Below are 20184 nucleotides of genomic sequence, written 5' to 3'. Positions count from 1 at the left end.
AAATTGTTCTTTGAATGCTTGGTAAAATTCACCTGGGAAGCCACTGGTCCAGGACTTTTGTTTGTTGAGAGATTTTTCTTAAAAGTCACTGATTCAATTTTCTAAGTGATATTGCTCTACTCAGTATTTCTGTTTCTTCTTTATTTAGTCTTGAAAGATTGTATGTTTCTAGGAATTTACTCATTTCTTCAGTTTGTCCAATTTTTTTTTTTTTTGCATATAATTGTTTATACTATATTCTCATAAAAATCCTTTGTATTTTTGTGATGTCATTTGTCACTTCTTTTATTTCCCATTTTATTTATTGGATTACTCTCTCTCTTTTTTGGATTAGTCTGACTAAATGTTATCAATTTTGTTTATCTTTTCAAAGAACCAGCTCTTGGTTTCATTTATCTTTTCTGTTTTTAAAATTCTATTTCATTACTTTTTCACTCTGATCTTGTACTTCACAACTTTAGTTTGAGATTTAGTTTTGTGCAATCAGCTTCAAACAAATACAGTTGATATTCAAGCATTCGACGTTAAAGTTCCCCTTTGATCAATATCCTTGATCCTAATCTCACTTTTAAAATGGCACTAATAATTTTGTGTGTGTCAAGTAATATTATAGAGATGGCATAATAAAAAATTACCTTAAGTAAGGGCTGGTTCATGTAGTGTTACAGAGAATGAGGTCCTTTTAGAGGAACTCTGTTACTACTGCTCAGGGTTTGAGATCACCACTGCTTCCAACCAAGTCAAGGGTTGTGGAAGGAATACAACGATCTGTATGTTAAGAGTGGAGCAATTTAAGCCAGTGAGAGAAAGACAAATACCCTATCATCACATTTATATGTGTAATCTAATAAAAAATAAACGGATGAATAAAATAGAAACAGAGGCATGGATACATGGAACAGACTGACAGCTGTCAGAGGGGAGGGGGTAGCAGGGGGCTAGATGAAAGAAGGTGAAGGGATTAGCCAAAGAACATATATAACCTACAGACACAGACAACAGAGGGAAGGGAGGCGCAGCCAGGTGGAGGTGGGCACGGGAGGAAATGGGGACATCTGTAAGAGTGTCCACAATAAAAATAACATTAAAATAAGAATGAAGCAATTTTATACGATTGCATATGGCTACCTCAAGAAAATAAAAGGCTTTCTCATTTCAAAATATTGTAATAATTAATAATTATATTAATGCCTATGTTGCTTGTATAGAAACTTGTAGGGCAGGAAAAGTATTATTGCCAAGTCAATTTCTCAGGTAAACCTTACTCTCTCCACAATGACTCAAATTGTATTACTAATTACTACGAATCCCACAAATTTGTTGTGAAATAATGCAAGATACAATGAGAGAGTAGAAATCATTAGTTGACCAGAATGCTGTAAAATAGTACAAAAAAATCACATTTGATATCAAATTTTTAATAAATAATTACATATTTATTTGCACCTAGGATACAACTGATTGAAAGATGAGTCCCAACTTCAGAAATGTTGTAATGTAAAAAAGCATCATAAAATTGATACAAATAGTAATTTCATATTATACAGTAAATAGAACTATCACTTTTCTTTCTGTTTAAAATTTTATTTTTATTTACATTCAATATTTTTTGTTGGTTTCAGTTGTATAGCATAGTGGTTAGACAATCATATACTTTACAAAGTGGTCCCTCCAACTATCACTTCTAATTACTAGTTTTCTGGAACATTTTTTATATAAAATAGTTCAGCATCTAATAAGGGCATATGAATCCATTATGCTATTTTTTCCCCTATGGGTGTAGGCTTCCCCTTGTCCATAAACTGAGAAATAACTACAAAAACACTATTAAGACAATATATTGGTATTACCATTGAGTATCATTAACTTTTAAGAATTATTTTATATGCTATCAATCTTTTCTTAAGACATAAAGATTACAGATAAAGCTAAAAGCTCCCTTTAATCAATACCCTTAATCCTAACCTCCTGCCAGAGACAGCAGTAACAATTTGGTAGGCATCCTTCTAGTTCATTTTAAATAGTTGAACATAACATTTTAATAAAAGCATAATTCTGTTCTTTATGAATTATTTCATTCCAATTTACATGAATGTCATTATATAATATGGATCTTACTTTTTTCCAATCAACACTGTTTTAGATAACTACCCATGTTACAAAATACAGACATAGTCCATTGCTTTTAACTGCTGTTTACTATTCCACTATTTGAATATGCCACATTTTACTCATCTGTTACCCCACCAATATTTAGGTTGTTTTCAATTCAGATATCTATATCTATATAGTCGTATATTCCTTATACATATTTGTGAGTTTCTTTAGAATGTGTATCCAGAAGTAGAACTGCAGGGTCCTTTTGTCTTTTAAAAAACCCTTTCCCTGCCTCAAAGTAATAGACAATATCCTGTATTTACTTCCAATAATTTCAGAATTTGGCTTTTCTCATTCCAGTGTTCAAATTCTTTGGAATTCTGTTTCTTTATATGTTGTAGGGTTGTATGTAATTTTATTTCCCTCAATATAGAGTCAAACACTCCAATAATTTCTACTAAGGAGGCCATCATTTCCCAATTGACTCATGATGTCATATCTAATACATACTAATTTCATATATATTCGTTGGTTTATTCCTAGGTACTCTATTCTGTAAAATCTGTTTACTTACCTACTCATGCATTAATACCACACACTACTTAATGACGATAACTTTATAATATGTGTAGTATATGGTAGGAGGTATGTTCTCTGTTCTTTTTCAAAATTGTATCAGCAATCCATAGACTTCTATTTCACATGAATTTTAGAATAATTTTGTAAAGATCCTAGAAAATTCTTGTTAGATACTTGGAACTATATTAAGTCTATACATTAATTTTAGGAGAACTGATATTTTTATGATATTGGGTTTTGTAGATACATGGTATTTCTATTTTATTCAAGCCTTATGTCCCCCAGTAAAGCTTTTTACAGTTCTTCCATAGAGATCTTAATGATTTTTTGTTTATGCCAAGATATTTTAAATGTTAAGTATAGGTTGAATTTAAGAAAAAGCCTTCTCTCATTTGGTAAACTCATAACTTCTCACCTATATATGACCTCTCTTATGTATAGAAAGGGATGCTCTTTGAGAGAAAGCTTTCCCACATTCATTACATTCAAAGGGCTTCTCACCAGTATGACTTCTCATATGTATAATAAGTAATGAGCACTGAGAGAAAGCTTTTCCACATTTATTACATTCATAGGGTTTCTCCCCTGTATGATTTCTCACATGAAGAGTAAGCGATGAAATTCGAGAGAAGGCTTTATCACACTCATTACATTTAAATGGTTTTTCTCCGGTATGAATCTTTTCATGCTCAAGGAGATTTTGTCTCTGACTGAAAGCTTTTCCACACTGATTACAATGATAGGGCTTCTCTCCAGTATGAATTTTCTCATGTTCAGTGAGATTTGACTTCTGGCTAAAGGCCTTCCCACACACAGTACACGCATAGGGTTTCTCACCGGTGTGAATTCTCTGGTGTCGAATGAGGTTTGACATCTGAATAAAAGCTTTCCCACATTCATTACATTCATATGGTTTCTCTCCAGTATGAATTTTCTGATGTGTAATGAGATTTTCTTTCCGGCTGAAGGCTTTTCCACATTCATTACATTCATACGGTTTCTCAGCTGTATGATTTCTCCTATGTACAGTAAGGGAAGAACTTTGAGAGAATTCTTTCCCACATTCACTACATACATAGGGTTTCTCACCTGTATGACTTCTCATATGTATAATAAATACTGAGCATTGAGAGAAAGCTTTCCCACATTTATTACATTTATAGGGCTTCTCCCCTGTGTGACTTCTCATGTGTAAAGTAAGGGATGACATTCGAGAAAAAGCTCTGCCACATTCATTACATGCATAAGGTTTCTCCCCAGTATGAATTTTCTCATGCTCAATGAGATTTTGTTTCTGGCTGAAGGATTTTCCACATTCCTTACATTCATAGGGTTTTTCTCCAGTATGAATTCTCCCATGTTCAATGAGGTTTGACTTCTGACTGAAGGCTTTCCAACAATCCTTACATGCATACGGTTTCTCCCCAGTATGAATTCTCTGGTGTCTAATGAGGTTTGACATCTGAATAAAAGCTTTTCCACATTCATTACACTTATATGGTTTTTCTCCAGTATGAATTTTTTGATGTGTAATAAGATTTTCCTTCCTGCTGAAGGCTTTTCCACATTCCCCGCATCCATATGGTTTCTCTCCAGCATGTATTCTCTCATGTCTGAGGAGGTCAAATTTATGACTGAAGTGTTGTCCACATTGATTACATTTAAAGGAGGTTACAACATTGGATGAGCAATGAGTAAGTTTCCCATACTTATTACATTCATATTTTTTTTCTCTTATACAGCCTTTCTCATAACTAAGTAAGTCTAAATTATGTTCCAAACCCTTACCAAGTGAGTCACATTCACAGAAGCTTTGTTGTGAAGTAACAATGTCTGAACTCAGAGGAAATAGTTTTGTAACTTTTTTACATTCAATGGCATTTTCCATAATCAGAGTTTTCTTGGAGATGAATGTGACTTTCCTCAAAAGTGTTTCCTGTTGCTTCTTGATATGTTCATCAACTCCTGAAACTTCTACAATGGAGGACCAAAGATTACTACTTTTGAATTTTTCTACTACTGCACTAATAACATTTCAGAAATCTGCATGTGGGGTTATCTTCATTTTAGCTTTAGTCCCCCAATATGAAAGAAACACAAAGTGCTAATGTCCCTAGTTCATTAGGTTTGAGAAGTTAACTCCTATGGAAAATATTATGGAAGGAAAACTAACATTTATAAACACAAGTAGCTTTGATTAATTTCAAAAGTATACTTAAACAATGCAGAAATCAGTAAAATGAATATAAGAGTTAAGATAAAAGGGTAAAGACATAAATGATGGACAGGAATACAAAAAACTAGGGGATAAAATAAACAATTGTGGATCATCAAAGTGGACTGAATGTATGTTTATTTTCTCCTACTTCCTAAAATACCATTAAAACAAAACTAAAAGAACAGAGGATCAGGCAGAGGATCCAAGATGGTGGCAGATTAGGTGGAAGGTACACTCACCTCCTCCCAGGACCAAACTGATATTACAACTAAAATATAGAAAAATCAACCTAAATAACTAACTGAACACTAGCTGAACAGAAGTCTTATAACCAAGGATTTACAGAAGAAGCCACATCAAGATTAGTAGAAAGGGCAGGGATGAGAAAAGAGCTAGCCCCACTCCCATGGTTGGCAGCTAAAATTCTGAAGGGATACCTTAGCGGAAAAGGTTCCCTCTGAGCCCAGCCCACATGGCTCAGTGGTTGAGTATCGACCCATAAACCAGAAGGTCACAGTTCGATTTCCAGTCAGAGCACATGTCTGGGTTGCAAGTTTGATGCCCAGTAAGGGGCGTGTAGGAAGCAGTCAATCAATGACTCTCTCATCATTGGTGTCTCTCTCTCTCCCTCTTCCTTCCTATCTCTGAAATCAATAAAAACATTTTTTTTGGTTTTTTTAAAAAAAGGTTCCCCCTGAGGAACATGGAGTCTCAACATCAAGCCAGGCTGCCTAGCGTAGAACACTGGAGCCAAGAAGAGGTGCCTACATACCATCTGGCTGTCAAAATTAGCAGGGATTCTGTCCACCAGGGAAAGACAGTAGAATGCTAGAGACACAGGCACCCTCTTAAAGGGCCAATGCACAAATTCTCATTTGCAGCCACTCACCCTGGGCTCTGTGGAGAGAGGGCAGAGAAGACTAGAGTCATGTGAGAAGAGACTAGGGTTTGTGACTCTGGGGAAAGAGCTGAAGAGACAGCTGCCAGGATTCCTGAGCTGAGTTCTTCTACCACACTGCAGATGCCATCTTTCTTGGGTGAAGTACTCCTATCCTTACAGAATCATCCTGGGGTAATTAGCCCCACTCTCTGTACTCCCTGTTGCCCCACCCTATAGAGCTCATGACCTGCTGAGGAGTAAGCTACCTGGGCCATGGTGTAGAGGTCTGGGCAAACTCAAGAGGTGTCAGTGACTGAGTTGTGTGGCTCTGAGCAGGAGACACTCCTCCCACTTTCCCCACACCTGGCCAGCACCTCACCCTCACAGTAAATCCGCTAGCCCCATTCCCGTGTCCCAGCACACCACTCTGCTGAGATTGGGCCCTGGGGAGGATCTGGGATAGACTTGAGTTGTGTGGCTCTAAAATGTAGGATATTTTTTCCCTCGCATGCCTGACTGGTGGAAAGCCCTCACTTTACAAGGCCAAATCCTGATCTGTTTGGGCCTGATAAACTCCACTGTCCTTACCCTCACAACTATACGTCAACAAAATGAACAACTTGGCAAAATAGACAAATTCCTAGAAACATACAGTCTTCTAAAACTGAATCAGGAAAAATCAGAAAACCTGAATAAGCCAATAACAACTGATGAAACTGAAGCAGTAATAATAATAATAAAAAAACTCCAAGCAAACGAAAGCCCTGGTCTAGACAGCTTCACAGGGGAGTTTTACCAAACATTCAAGGAAGAACTAACACCTATTCTCCTCAAACTATTCCAAAAAATCCCAGAGGAAGGAACACTTCCAAACTCTTTTTATGAGGCCAGCATTATCCTAATTCCAAAACCAGATAAAGACACTACAAAGAAAGATAATTATAGGTCAATATCCCTGATGAACATAGATGCTAACTTCCTCAACAAAATATTAGCAAATTGGATCTAGCAATATATTAAAAAGATCATACACCATGACAAAGTGGGATTTATTCCAAGGATACAAGGCTGGTACAATATTTGCAAATCAATAAATGTGATACATCACATAAACAAATTGAAAGACAAAAATCACATGATCATATCAACAGACACAGAAAAAACATTCAACAAAATCCAACACCCATTTTTGATAAAAACTCTCAGGAAAGTGGGAATAGAGGGATCTTACCTCAACATAATAAAGAGCATATATGACAAACCTACAGCCAACATCATACTCAATGGGCAAAAACTAAAACCATTTTCTCTAAGAACAGGAACAAGACAGGGATGTCTACTTTCACCACTCTTATTCAACATAGTATTGGAAGTCCTAGCCACAGTGATGAGACAAGAAGAAATGAAAGGCATCCTGTTTGGAAAGGAGGAAGTAAAATTATCATTATTTGCAGATGACATGATATTGTACATAGAAAACCCTAAAGACTCCACCAAAAAACTACTAGATTCAATAAATGAATTTTGCTATAGTAGCAGGATACAAAATTAATATCCAGAAATCAGTGGCAATTTTATACACTGATAACAAATTCTCAGACATAGAAACTAAGGAAACAATCCCATCTAATATTGCAACAAAAAAATAAGAAATCTAGGGATAAACTTAACTGAAGAGGTAAAAGTCTTGTACTCAGAAAATTATATGACACTGGAGAAAGAAAGAGAGAAAGATGCAAACAAGAGGAAGCATATACATGTCCATAGACTGGAAGAATTAACATCATTAAAATGTCCATACTACCCAAAGCAATATATAGATTCAAAAAATACCTATTAAAACACCAATGGTATATTTCACAGATCTAAAACAAATACTCCAAAAGTGTATATGGAGGCAAAAAAGAACCCAAATAGTCTTAGCAATCTTGAGAAAGAAGCAAAGATGGAGGGGTCACAATACCAGATATCAAACCATACTACAAAGCCACTGTAATCAAAATAGCCTGGTACTCCCATAAGAATGGGCATATAGATCAATGAAACAGAACAGAGAACCCAGAAATAAACCCATGCCTTTATGGTCAATTAATATTTGACAAAGGAGGCAAGAGCATCCAATGGAGTAAAGACAGTCTCTTCACTAAAGAGTGTTGGGAAAATTGGACAGGTACATGCAAAAAAATGCAACTGGACCACTAACTTACACCACACAGAAGAATAAACTCAAAATGGATAAAAGACTTAAATGTAAGTCACAAAGTCATAAAATTTCTAGAAGACATAGGCACTAAAATTTCAGATATCTCTTGGAGCAATACTTTTGCCAATATGTCTCTGAGGGCAAGGAAAATACAGAAAAAATAAAATGGGACTACATCAAACTAAACAGCTTCTGCACAGCAAAAGAAACAATCAACAAAATGAAAAGTGAACCCACTGAATGGGAGAGCATATTTGCCAATGATTCATCTGATAAAGGGTTAATCTTCAAAATATATAAAGAACTTACACAACTCAACACCAGGAAGACAAAGACTCCAATTAAGAAATGGGCAAAGGACCTAAATAGACACTTCTCCAAGAGGTCATATAGATGGCCAATAAACATATGAAAAAGTCCTCAAGGTCACTAATAATCAGGGAGATACAAGTCAAAACTACAATGAGGTATCACCTCACACCTGTTAGAATGGCTACTATCAATTAAACAACAAACAACAAGTGCTGGCGAGGGTGTGGAGAAAAGGGAACCTTAGTGCATTGTTGGTGGGAATGCAGACTGGTGCAGCCACTATGGAAAAGAGTATAGAATTTCCTCAAAAAATTAAAAATGAAACTGCCTTTTGACCTAGCAATCCCATTTCTTGGTATATATCCTAAGAATCCAGATACACTAATCAGAAAGAATATATAAGGATTGTAGGGAGTGGCATCAGAGCAATCACAGAGTGATAGATACCCTTGGCCTCTTCCCCTGAAATTTCAACATATTAACCAACTATAATTCAAAAATGAATTCCCTACTCAATATAGAGGCACACCTGAGAGATCCGCATACTGAAACATCTAAAGGTGGGCAACTGGGAATAAGTGGGGAGATGAGAAGGGAAGAAAGCCCAGATGGTCCACAGACACAGCCCTGCAGCAGGAAGCTCAGGGTGCAGTCAGGAGAGAGGAGGAAGCTGGCCATAGCAGGCGCTTTCTTCAGCTGGCCAGGAGGAACAGAGAGCTGGGGGGGCCAGCCCAGCCAGGAGAGCAGAGTGAACAGTGACTGAGCCAGCAGATGCCTGACAGAGCATGGGGTTGTGCTGCGTGGCTACCTACTGTAGCGCCGGGGTGTTTCTGAAAAAGAAATGGAAACGCAGAGCCATGCTGCTCCTTGGACTCCCAAAACTTGCCTCTTGTTGCTCTCAGTGTTGGGTTGAGGAACAGTTTATCTGTAAACCAAGAGCTATTGCACTGAAACAGCTGTTTCCCTCTGTGATGGATCCCCAGGTTTGGTGGTTGAGGTGGGATGCCACAGAGGGAGGTCGGGGTTACCATTACCAGGAGGGCAAAACAAACCCCACCACCAAACAGTGCAGCTGTACTGTCTCACAGAATCCCATAGAGGTCAAGTCTGGGAGATCACAGAGGTTAAAAAAAAAAATCTTGCAATTCAGCGCATCTACCAGAAAATAGCGGAAATAGAAAGACCTCTTTGGAGAACTCTGCTGAAGGGACATTTATGCCTAGATAAAGGAGAGGAGCAAATACCATGAACAACCATGCTAACAAGGATGATCAGAAATAAAATAAAAAATCCCCAGAAAGCAAGCTGGAACGCATGGAAATATGTGATATAAATGACAGAGATTTCAAGATTCCAGTTCTGAAAATACTCAACGAGATGTGAGAAAATATAGACAGGCAATTCAGTGCACTCAGAAAACAAATCAATGAACTGACTGCCTAAGAAAATGAAGACAAAAGAAGGAGAGAATTTAAGGGTCATGAGGCAAGACAATATCCTAAAAGTAAGGCTGTAAGTAAATTAGGGAAGGTTGGCATCCTAAAATCAGATGGGGCTACAGACCCTCTAAATTTAAAAAAGGCAGATGGCTGCAATATAGGAAGAAAATAGTATCTGGAAATGTCACAGGTATCCAATCCACTCATACCATTTGTCACGCTAGAAGACTATAGCCTTTAAGAAAAGCTTGGAAAATGTGAAATACCAGCTCCCTGAACAACTGTCACGTGGCTTTCTCATTTAGAGCTGCCTTTTCACTTATTCACCTGGACAGCGCCTCCCACACATTTCTTTCTCCATCACCCATGGCTCCTCTTCCTGTTCCAACTTGAAGATCACATCTGGTTTGGTGACTTGATAGCCTATTATGGGAAACAGCAAAGGATTTGGATGCCAATCTGGAGACGGCCATGCAGATCTTGGGCTAAAACCTGTGGGCTTGAGGGCATGTGAAGGATGAAGACCCAGGAGCTTCCACAATGAGACAAGGTAACTAGCCTTTCCCGTCAAGACCAGTATGTACAGTATGTGAAGAAAGGGAAGGCTACGTTCATCCTCCAAGTTAAAATCATCACGCATTTTAAAAATGGGAAGGAATTCCATGTGAAATTGCAAAGCTACCCTTACCCACTGTGATTAGGTTGCTATAGTTTTCCAGCATCACATCCCGGTACAGGTTCCTCTGGGCAGGTTTCATTTGCTGCCATTCCTCCTGGGTGAGGTCCACAGCCACATCCTTAAACGTCACTGTTTCCTGTAAAAGCACACCCCTAATTAATATGAAGTCATCAAAATTAAACACAATGGTCAAAACATGTAAGAAATCATTTAGCTAATATTCAAGAGAGTTCATTAAAAAGTGTATATTAGCCCGGCCAGGCGTGGCTCAGCCGTTGAGCGTCGACCTAGGATCCAGGCGATCGGGGTTCGATTCCCGGTCAGGGCACATGCCCGGGTTGCAGGCTCGACCAATGCCTCTCTCATCATTGATGTTTCTATCTCTCTCTCTCTCCCTCTCCTTTCCTCTCTCTGAAATCAATAAAAGTATATTAAAAAAAAAAAAAAGTGTATATTAAAGTCTTCACACTTACCTAATCTGTATTAAACTCTGGGAGAAAACAAACCATGGTAGAAATATACAATAAGATTATGTTAATTATTGAGTTAGTAAATTTATGAATTCATCAGTTATTATGCAGGAAACTGGAAGTAGTAGTCACTAATTTGTAGTGGTCTGTGACTGAGATGGGAGAATTAGACATGATTCTCATGTAAGTGGCTCAGAGTCTGTCCAAGTGATCATGTGATCTAGTGAAAAAGGGAACATGAAAAGTGTGGGAGAAAAAAGAAATAAGGCAGAAGGAAAGAGGAGAGGTGTGGAAATTTGAATGTGTAAATTTGACATTTCTATAGGACTTCGAGACGGAAATGGCCACTATGCAATTAGAGATATGAAGAAAGAAGATGAGAATTTGTTGGCCATCATCCTAAAATGGGGAGCTGAATCCATGGCTGTGTGGTTGTAGAGAACATACATCGTGGGTAAAGGGCCAAGGACAGAGTCAACAGCTAAGCATCAAAGAAAGGGACTCGGGTTTTTGTTTCTTGTTTGTTTTATTTACAATTATAGCATTAGAATTAAAATCATGAAGGTGGTGTAACAGAAGCCAAGAAACAAATGACAGATTTTTATAAAAGAATGTTACTTGATCATATACTCTTCCTCCCGACTTAAAAACGTCAATATCCACATAAGGAAAAAGCTCTATGTGCAAAGGCTCTAAGAAAGAAAAGCACCCACATACCCCACATCTGAGAGAATTAGTACAAGAAAGAATACAAAAGAGATTGGCAACATGGGAAATAAAAATGAAAGTCACTGAAGGCTGAGTCACAGTGTTTCTGAGACTCTCTCTCTGGCCTGTGATCATTACTACCATCTATATTATCATCAATGTCATCTACTGAGTACTTATACGTACCAGGCACTGTTGTAATTTCTTCACCTATAATAACTTTTTAAATGAAAGGTAATTTCTTCAGTTATGATGACTATTTATTTATTTATTTGTTTATTTATTCTGTTAATCCTCACCTGAGGATACTTTTTCCATTGAGTTTTAGAGTGAGTGGAAGGGAGGGAGGAGAGAGAAAGAGACATTTAAAAAACTGGCCTTGAAATTATAAGAATTATGGAATTATTTTGGAATATCTTTTTTACTTAGGTGGCAATGAGAAGCTTTTTCTTTCCTTACCTCATACACAGTGCAAACTATAAAATGGACTTTGTGTTCCCTGTTTGCTTTTGTTTCTCCAGATCATACTCAAATCTGAGCTCGACTTTGATAATTGTATAAACCTGTTTCTGATATCTATCTGTATTTTCCTTACTTCGATTTTCACCAATTTAGTTCTTCCCAAGTTACTGGTAGGTTTAGGTACTGCACTGCAAAATAGTTCAGGAAATAAATAAATACTTAAAACATACAAGAGACTTGGTCATATCTTCTTCCTCAGAAAGGACTGAGTCCTGAGAACGCCAAGCTGAGGGAAGAGAAATAAAACAGATTTAGTTCAGACTCCAGAAGGAGGAGTACAGAAATCCTCAGCACCAGGGGGCTCTGGGGCCAGAGCACAGAGAAACGTTAATCACCAGCAGACTATAAAGACACTGAAATGTACATTTAACTAAAAATGACTAATTTAATCATGTAGGGTCTGATGGGAATTTCAGGAGGGCTAAGTTTACGGTGCCCAATGAATCCACTGCCAATATAGTATTTCCCTAGAATCCTGCTATTTTATTCCTAATGGGAAATTTATCCTACATATATAATAATGAAGATTTAAGGATTAAATCATTATGCAGCACTGTAAAGAATTTGGAAAAAAACCTTTGATTAGAGACAAGTTATAGGCATTATGGAACATTCAAATGATGAAATGAAATTCAGTCATGATTCTAATGACATTTTAAAGTAACTTAACTGATTTGTTACCCTAAAAAATTCAGGGCCTTTAGGTTAAAAATGTAAGACTGAATGCTTGCTTTTGTTTCTGCTGTGTCCCAAATCCAACCAAAATGAAAATAAAGGAACAAAGGAAGCCAAATTGTATAAGGACTTAAGCAGATAAGAGATGTCAATAAAATTTTGGAAGCTGGAGAGCAGATGACTGGTATCTAACTTAACTTGGGAAAACCATGGCGGAACCCTTACAAGGCTTAGAAATGGAGGCACCAGGTATTTCTGCAGGCAAATATTTGGGGTGGGGCTGAAATAGGCAACTGCATGTAAAGTGGGATTGAAATATAAAGAAAATAAAGGAATTAAGTAAAAATTGTCATATTGAAAGATGAGGTACTCCCCTCAGCTTTATTCCTTTATTTGCCTCCCTAAAGCAGAAGTTCTGGCTTAAATGCCTCAAGAAAATCTAGGCCTTCTTGCTGGATAAACTGACTAGCCCAAAAGAAACTGCATACAGATGCTGATATTTAGTCAACCTTCAATCTCCAATAAAATACCATATTAGAAAGATGGGCAAGTGATAGAAGACGATTTGATTGTGGGTGGTAGACACACAATACAATATACAGATCATGTATCATAGGAATGTACACTTAAAAAACCTACAAGTGTTTGAGAAAAATAGAAATTGCATTTAAAATAATTAAGAACTCGCTCAGCCAGTGTGGCTAAGCAGTTGAGCATCAATTTATAATCCAGGAGATCTCAGTTCAATTCCTGGTCAAGGCACATGCCCGGGTTTTGGGCAATCTAACTTTACACTTAAAGAATTTGAAAAAGGACACAAATGAAGCCCAAAGTGAGAAGGAAAGAAATGATAAAGATCAGAGCAGAAATAAACAAAATAGAATCTAAAGAAAATACAAATGATCAATGAAACCAAGATCTAGTTATTTGAAAAGTTAAACAAAGTTGACAAACCTTTAACCAGACTCATCAAGAAAAAAGACAGAGGACCCAAATAAATAAAATCAGAAATGAAAGACAAGTAAAAACTGACACAAAAGAAATACAAAGAATTGTAAGAAAATAATACAACTAATGCCAAAAAATTAGACAATCTGAAAGAAATGTATAAATTCCTGGACACATACAGTTTTCCCCAACTGAATCAAGATGAAACAGAAATCTGAACAGGATGATTACAACTAATGAAATCTAAGCAGTAATAAAAAAAACCTTCCAACAAACAAAAGTCCTGGACCAAATGGCTTCACAGGGGAATTTTACCAAACAATCAAAGAAAAACTAACACCGATCCTTCTCAAACTATTCCAAAAAATTTAAGAGGAGAAAAGACTCCCAAACTCATTTTACAAGGGCAGCATTATTCTAATTCAAAAACCAGATAAATACCCTACAAAGAAAGAAAATTATAGGCAGTTGTCCCTGACAAACATAGATGCAAAAATCCTCAACAAAATATTAGCAAATCTAACTCAGCAATACATTAAAAAGATTATACACCCTGATCAAGTGGGATTTATTCCTGGGATGCAAGTTTGGTACAACATCTGCTAATCAATTAACATGATAGACCACATAAACAAAATAAATAAAATCATATTATCTTACCAATAGATGCAGAAAAAGCATTGGACAAAATCCTGCACCCATTTATGATTTTAAAAAACACACCTCTCAGTAAAGTGGGACTAGAGGGAACAGATCTCAATATAATAAAGACCATATATGACAAACTGACAGCAAACATCATAATCAATGGGTAAACCAAAAGTGTTTCCCTTAAGATCAGGAACAAGACAGGGAGGTCTGCTTTCACCACTCTTATGCATCATATACTAGAAGTCCCAGCCACACCAATCACACAAGAAGAAATAAAAGGCATCCAAATTGGAAAGGAACAAGTAAAACTGTCATTTGCAGGTGACATAATACTGTATATAGAGAACCCTAAAGATTCCACCAAAATACTAGAACTGATAAATAAATTCAGAAAAGTAGCAGGATACGAAATAACTATCCAGAAATCAGTTGCATTTTTATACACTAATAATGAGCTATCAGAAAGGGAAACTAAGAAAACAATCCGATTACAGTTGCATAGAAAAATACCTAGGAATAAACTGAATTAAGGAGGTAAATGACCCATACTAATAAAATTATAAGACACTGAAGAGAGCCATAGCCGGTTTGGTTCAGTGGTTAGAATGTCAGCCCTCGGACTGAAGGGTTGGATTCCAGCCAAGGGCACATACTTCAGTTGCAGGCTCTATCCCCTGCCCCAGTTGGGGTGCATGCAGGAGGCAACCAATTGATGTGTCTCTCTCACATCGATGTTTCTCTCCCACTCTCTGAAAAGCAATGAAAATAATAACTAAGAAAATAACACCCTTTCCTATCTATCTTGGCAATTGAGGTAAAACAGAGCTACAATTTAGAATTGCCGTACCTTTCATCTGAAATGGGAATTATACTCCTGTCACAATGACACTGGATGAATAAGTAACATGGCTATTAAGAAATTTTAATTTATCACCTGCTATGAGCCTTTGCTACATAAAGGGTAAAAAAATGATACACAATTAAGTAGACTAATCCTTGCCCTGAACAACATAACAGAAATAATAAAACAAAAAAAACATCGAATTATAATAAATTTTGAAAAGTGCCATGTTTGGAATATATTCCCAATATTCTTTACATGGTTTCTATTTTTCCTCTATGGCAATTATCACTAACAAACTATTTATCACACATATTGTATGTCCATCCCCTCATATAAACTCTGTGATAACAGGGAATTATTTTTGTCTGTTTTGCCATTGATAGTAGGTGCTCAAAAAATATGTTGATAAATAGGTATAGCTACTATGCAAAACAGTATGGTGGTCAAAAATGAAAAATAGAATTACCATATGATTCAGAAATTCCACTTCTGGTTATAGAACCCAAAGAACTGAAAACAAGGACTTGAACAGATATTGAACACCCATTTTTATAGTAGCATTAATAAGTCAAAAGGTAGAAGAATTTAAGTGTCCACTGTCTGATGAATGGATAACCAAAATGTGGCATATACATACAATGAAATATTATTGAGACTTAAACAGGAAGGAAATTTCACACATGCTTTAACATGGATGAAACTTGAGGACATTATGCTAAGTTAAACAAACCAGTCACAAAAGAACAAATATTGTCTAATCTGGTTTATATGAGGTAAGAGAGTAGTCAAATTCATAGAGACAGAAAGTTGAATGGTAGTTGCCTGGGACTGGGAGATCAAAGGAATGGAGAGTTATTATTCAATGGGTACAGAGTTTCTGTTTCGCAAGATGAAAAGAGTTCCATGGATAGATGGTAGTGACGTAGGCATAGCAATGTAAATGTAATACCACTGAACTGTAGACTTAAAAATGGTTAAGGTAGTAAAATGTCTTGTGTGTGTTTTTAGCTTTATTGAAGTATAATTGATGTTTTAAGAAACTGCATGTATTTAATGTCTATATCTTGATGAATTTGGACATATGCATACCTCTGTGATACTACAACCAAGGTACTAAACGTATCTACCACCTCCCAATATTTTCTTGTGTTCTTTTGTATTTTGTGGACTTTTTCTTTTTTTTTGGTAAGAACACTTAACATGAGATCTGTTCTCTTAACATGTATTAGAGTGCATAATATTGTCCTGTTAATATAGGTACTATGCTGTACAGATCTCTAGAACTTATTCATCTTGCATAATGGAAACTTTGTAACCATTGAAAAACAATTCCCCATATTCCTCTTCCCCTAACCTGTGGAAACCACCATTCTATTCTCTGCTTCTGTTTTACAAACCTCATATAAATGGAATCATGTGGTATTGTCCCATGACTGGCTTATTTCACTCAGCATACTGTCCTCAAGGTCCATCCATGTAGTCACAAAAGGCAGGATTTCCTTCTTTCTTCAGGCTGAATAATAATCCATTTTATGTACATAACACATTTTCTTTACCCATTTATCTGTTGATGGATATGTTTCCATATCTTGGCTATTATGAATAAAGCTGCAATGAACAGATATTAAAATGGTAAATCTTATGTGTTTTATATATATATGTATGTGTGACACACACACACTATTACTACTAATTTTGAGTATTTAAAATTAGAAGAAATATATCAGACAAGAATAACATAGAAATGGGTGAGTCATTTGGAGTGAAAGGGTTCTAAAATCTGACTTAAGTTTGGCGTTTTTAAAGGATAAGAAAAGAAACTAAAGCAATGGGAAGGGAAAAGGAGATAAGGTTAACCTGCACACAAAAAAAGGCATAGTAAATAGAAAATAAAACAAATTTATATTGGCAATTGCAATAAATGTAAATGAATTAAACTCACCTATTAAAATAACAGTCAAACAGGGTAAAAGGGAAAAGTCCAGCAATATACTCTTTATAGGAAACAGACCTGAAGCATAAAGACATAATGGAAAGGAGTTGGAAATGAAATTCCTAAAAAACACTCACGATAACAGAACCTGAAAAGTAGTATTATAAGACAAAAAAGAACTTGGACTACAGGGCATTCACCAGGATAAAGAGGCTTCCTTCCTTCCTTCCTTCCTTCCTTCCTTCCTTCCTTCCTTCCTTCCTTCCTTCCTTCCTTCCTTCCTTCCTTCCTTCCTTCCTTTCCTTCCTTCCTTCCCTTTCCCTTTCCCTTTGCCCCCCCTCTCTCTTTCTTTCCTTTCTCTCCCTCTCTCTCTCTCTTTATTGATTTCAGAGAGAGGAAGGGAGAGAGATAGAAACATCAATGATGAGAGAGAATCATTGCTCGGCTGGCTCCTGAGGCTCCTCCCCTACTGGGGATGGGTTGAAACCCAGGCACTTGCCCTGACAGAATCCAATCTTGATCTCCTGGTTCATGGGTCCACGTGGGCTCAACCACTGAGCCACTCCAGCAGGCCAAAAGGCTTGTTTCTTAATGTGGAATCTTGGCACCAATTCTTTACCCCCTCCCCCCATAGGATTATACATTCACACCCTTTGCCATGTAATTTTGTCTTGCCTTCTGACTGTGGTTGGACACGGAGGTTTTAAGGGTGTTTTGTACACTCCATCTTGTGCTCTAGTGATCCACGATGAGAAAAACATGTCCTAGTAACCACTATCCTTTTAGCTTGAGCTGCAGAAAGAACACACGTGGGGCAGATCAGAATTCCTCCCGCAGTCCAGCCATTCAGCCAAGCCCAAGCCATATAAGCTGAATACAGAGAGCCTGCAAACCAGTTAACATGAGAATGAATGTTTGCTGTTGTACGCCACTGACTTTAGGAGTGGCTCGTCAGGCAGCGTTATTATCACGGTAATAACTAACGAACACATCTAATAGAAGCCATAAGATGATGAGATAGTCAATCTGGAAAAGCTCACCTAGGAAAACTGGAGAGAACAGGGCCAAAAACTTGGGGGGGGGGGGCAGCAAAGTAGACTAAGGAGTGGCCAGTGGGGAGGGGACCCCTTGAAACCAAATACAACAGAAAATCGTTTTCAAGAGTTATCAACTATGACAAACCCTAACAGAAGTCAACACAAATTGAGATAAGACCCACCACATACCACAAACACCTCACTACAGGCCTTTCATGACAACCACACAGACAGCACCACACACGTCATCATAATCACACACAGCTACAAACGTCACCGTGACGCTCACCCCCGTCCCAGTTACTGTCACACTCACATCACCCTCACTCTCACGCACAGCACCCTAATCACACACACACTAATTCCTGCCGGTCTCCTGTTCCAACAAGCACAACCACTCTCCAGGAGCGCAGTCCCGCCGCGAGCCCCCCGCACGGCCCTCACTCTGGACACGCCGGGCTTCCCTAGAGGCTCCGTCGGTCTGCAGCGCGCGAGGTGCGGCCCGGCCCCCTCCCCGCCCTCCTGCGGGGCCGCGGCGGCGTCACCCCGGGAAACGCCCGAACGCACACCCGGCGCGCAGCTCCCAGGAGGCCGGGCGAGGCGCCTGGAAGGCGGGCGCCGGCCGGAACGGAGCACCGGCCCTCCGCCCCTGCTTCCCCACGGAGGCGCCGCGGCACAATGCCTCCCAGAAGGCCTCGCGGCGCCGCTCAGTTCCGGCCCGCCGGCGTCCGGCGTTTCCTGGGAGAGGGAGACTGAGCCAGGGCGGCTCCGGGGGCTCGGCCCGCGGCGCCCAGCTGCTGCGAGTCGCGACTCCTGCGACGCGGCCAGCCGCAGAGAGTTGCAGGAGCAGGTCTTTCGGGGAGGCGGAGGCGGGGCGCTGAGAGAAACCGGCCGCGGGTCTCGCTCGGGACCACATTTCCCAGAGGGCCCGGCGCCCTTTCCGAGGGAACCCGAACGTCGCGTCCGGCCTGGCGGGACCGTTGAAACTGTGAGGTGGGGAGACCGTGGGCCCCGGGGAACCGGCTCGGCTGTCAGGTCGCAGCTCCGGCTAGATCCCCGGCCCTGGTCGGGGTGTGTGTGGGAAGCGACCAATTGATGTGTCTCTTTCACATCAATCTTTCTCTTCCTTCTACTCTCTCTAAAAAGCAATGGAAAAAATATCCTTGGGTGAGGATTAAAAAAAAAAAATTATCCAACTAGAGTTTTGATTGGATTACTTTGAATACATAGACTAAGTTGGAGAAAATTGACAACTTTATAATATTAAATTGTCTCTTCCAGAAGCATGGAATGTTTCTTGATTTATTCATTATTTTAATATTTTTATTATTAAAGATTATTCTCCATAGCACATATTTTTATTATTTATTGAGTTACTTTCTAGATTTTTAAATAGATTTTTGTTGCTTTTGTGATCATCTGTAATTGTCTAGCAGAGAAATACTGGTGCAGAGAAATACTAATAACTTCTTTTTAATATGTGAAAAGGAGTTTAATCTTATTAGTTATTGGGGAAATGCAAATTAAAACTGCAATGGGATAGGTTTTTGGTGGAGTCTTTAGGGTTTTCTATATGAAGAATCGTGTCATCTGCAAAAAACATGACAGTTTTACTCATTCTTTTCCAATAGGGATATCTTTATTTCTTTCTCTTGCCTGATCACTCTGGCTAAGCCTTCCAGTACTTTGCTAAACAACAGTGTCCAGATTGGGCATCCTTGTCTTGTTCCTGACCTCAGAGGAAAAGCTTCCAGTTTTTCACCATTGAGTATGATACTACCTGAGAATTTGTTATATATGGCCTTGATTATGCTTAGGTACTTTCCTTTTATACCTATTTTATTGAGTGTTTTAATCATAACTGGATGTTGTATCTTGTCAAATGCTTTTTCTGCATCTGATATTTTCATATGATTTTTATCCTTTAACTGGTTAATGTGGTGTGTCACATTGATCAATTTGCATATGTTGAACCATCCTTGAGCCCCT

The 20184-nt window shown here is 38.2% G+C and overlaps 1 protein-coding gene across 3 annotated transcripts; it reads right to left on the bottom strand.

Moving 5' to 3' along the window:
- Window positions 1–1402: 1402 nt before the first annotated feature.
- LOC107543486 (uncharacterized) lies at window positions 1403–18545 on the bottom strand. 3 transcript variants are annotated; one of them, XM_016221035.2, is made up of 6 exons: window positions 17834–18545; window positions 17168–17236; window positions 12278–12333; window positions 10417–10543; window positions 10056–10151; window positions 1403–4650 (listed from the first exon to the last, which is right to left on the bottom strand). In XM_016221035.2, the coding sequence occupies exons 3-6, from the start codon at window positions 12290–12292 to the stop codon at window positions 3092–3094; spliced, it is 1797 nt and encodes a 598-aa protein (XP_016076521.2). In that variant the 5' UTR covers window positions 12293–12333; window positions 17168–17236; window positions 17834–18545; the 3' UTR covers window positions 1403–3091. The 3 variants fall into 3 exon arrangements, with proteins under 3 accessions (XP_016076521.2, XP_087683271.1, XP_087683270.1); XM_087827145.1 differs by lacking the exon at window positions 10056–10151; XM_087827144.1 differs by lacking the exons at window positions 12278–12333; window positions 17168–17236.
- Between the last annotated feature and the right edge of the window lie 1639 nt (window positions 18546–20184).

The sequence above is a fragment of the Miniopterus natalensis genome, chromosome 18, assembly GCF_054644295.1.
Source record: "Miniopterus natalensis isolate mMinNat1 chromosome 18, mMinNat1.hap1, whole genome shotgun sequence".
Classification (NCBI taxonomy): domain Eukaryota; kingdom Metazoa; phylum Chordata; class Mammalia; order Chiroptera; family Miniopteridae; genus Miniopterus; species Miniopterus natalensis.
Note: the sequence above shows the minus strand (reverse complement) of the source record. Positions and strands in the feature narration are given on the sequence as shown.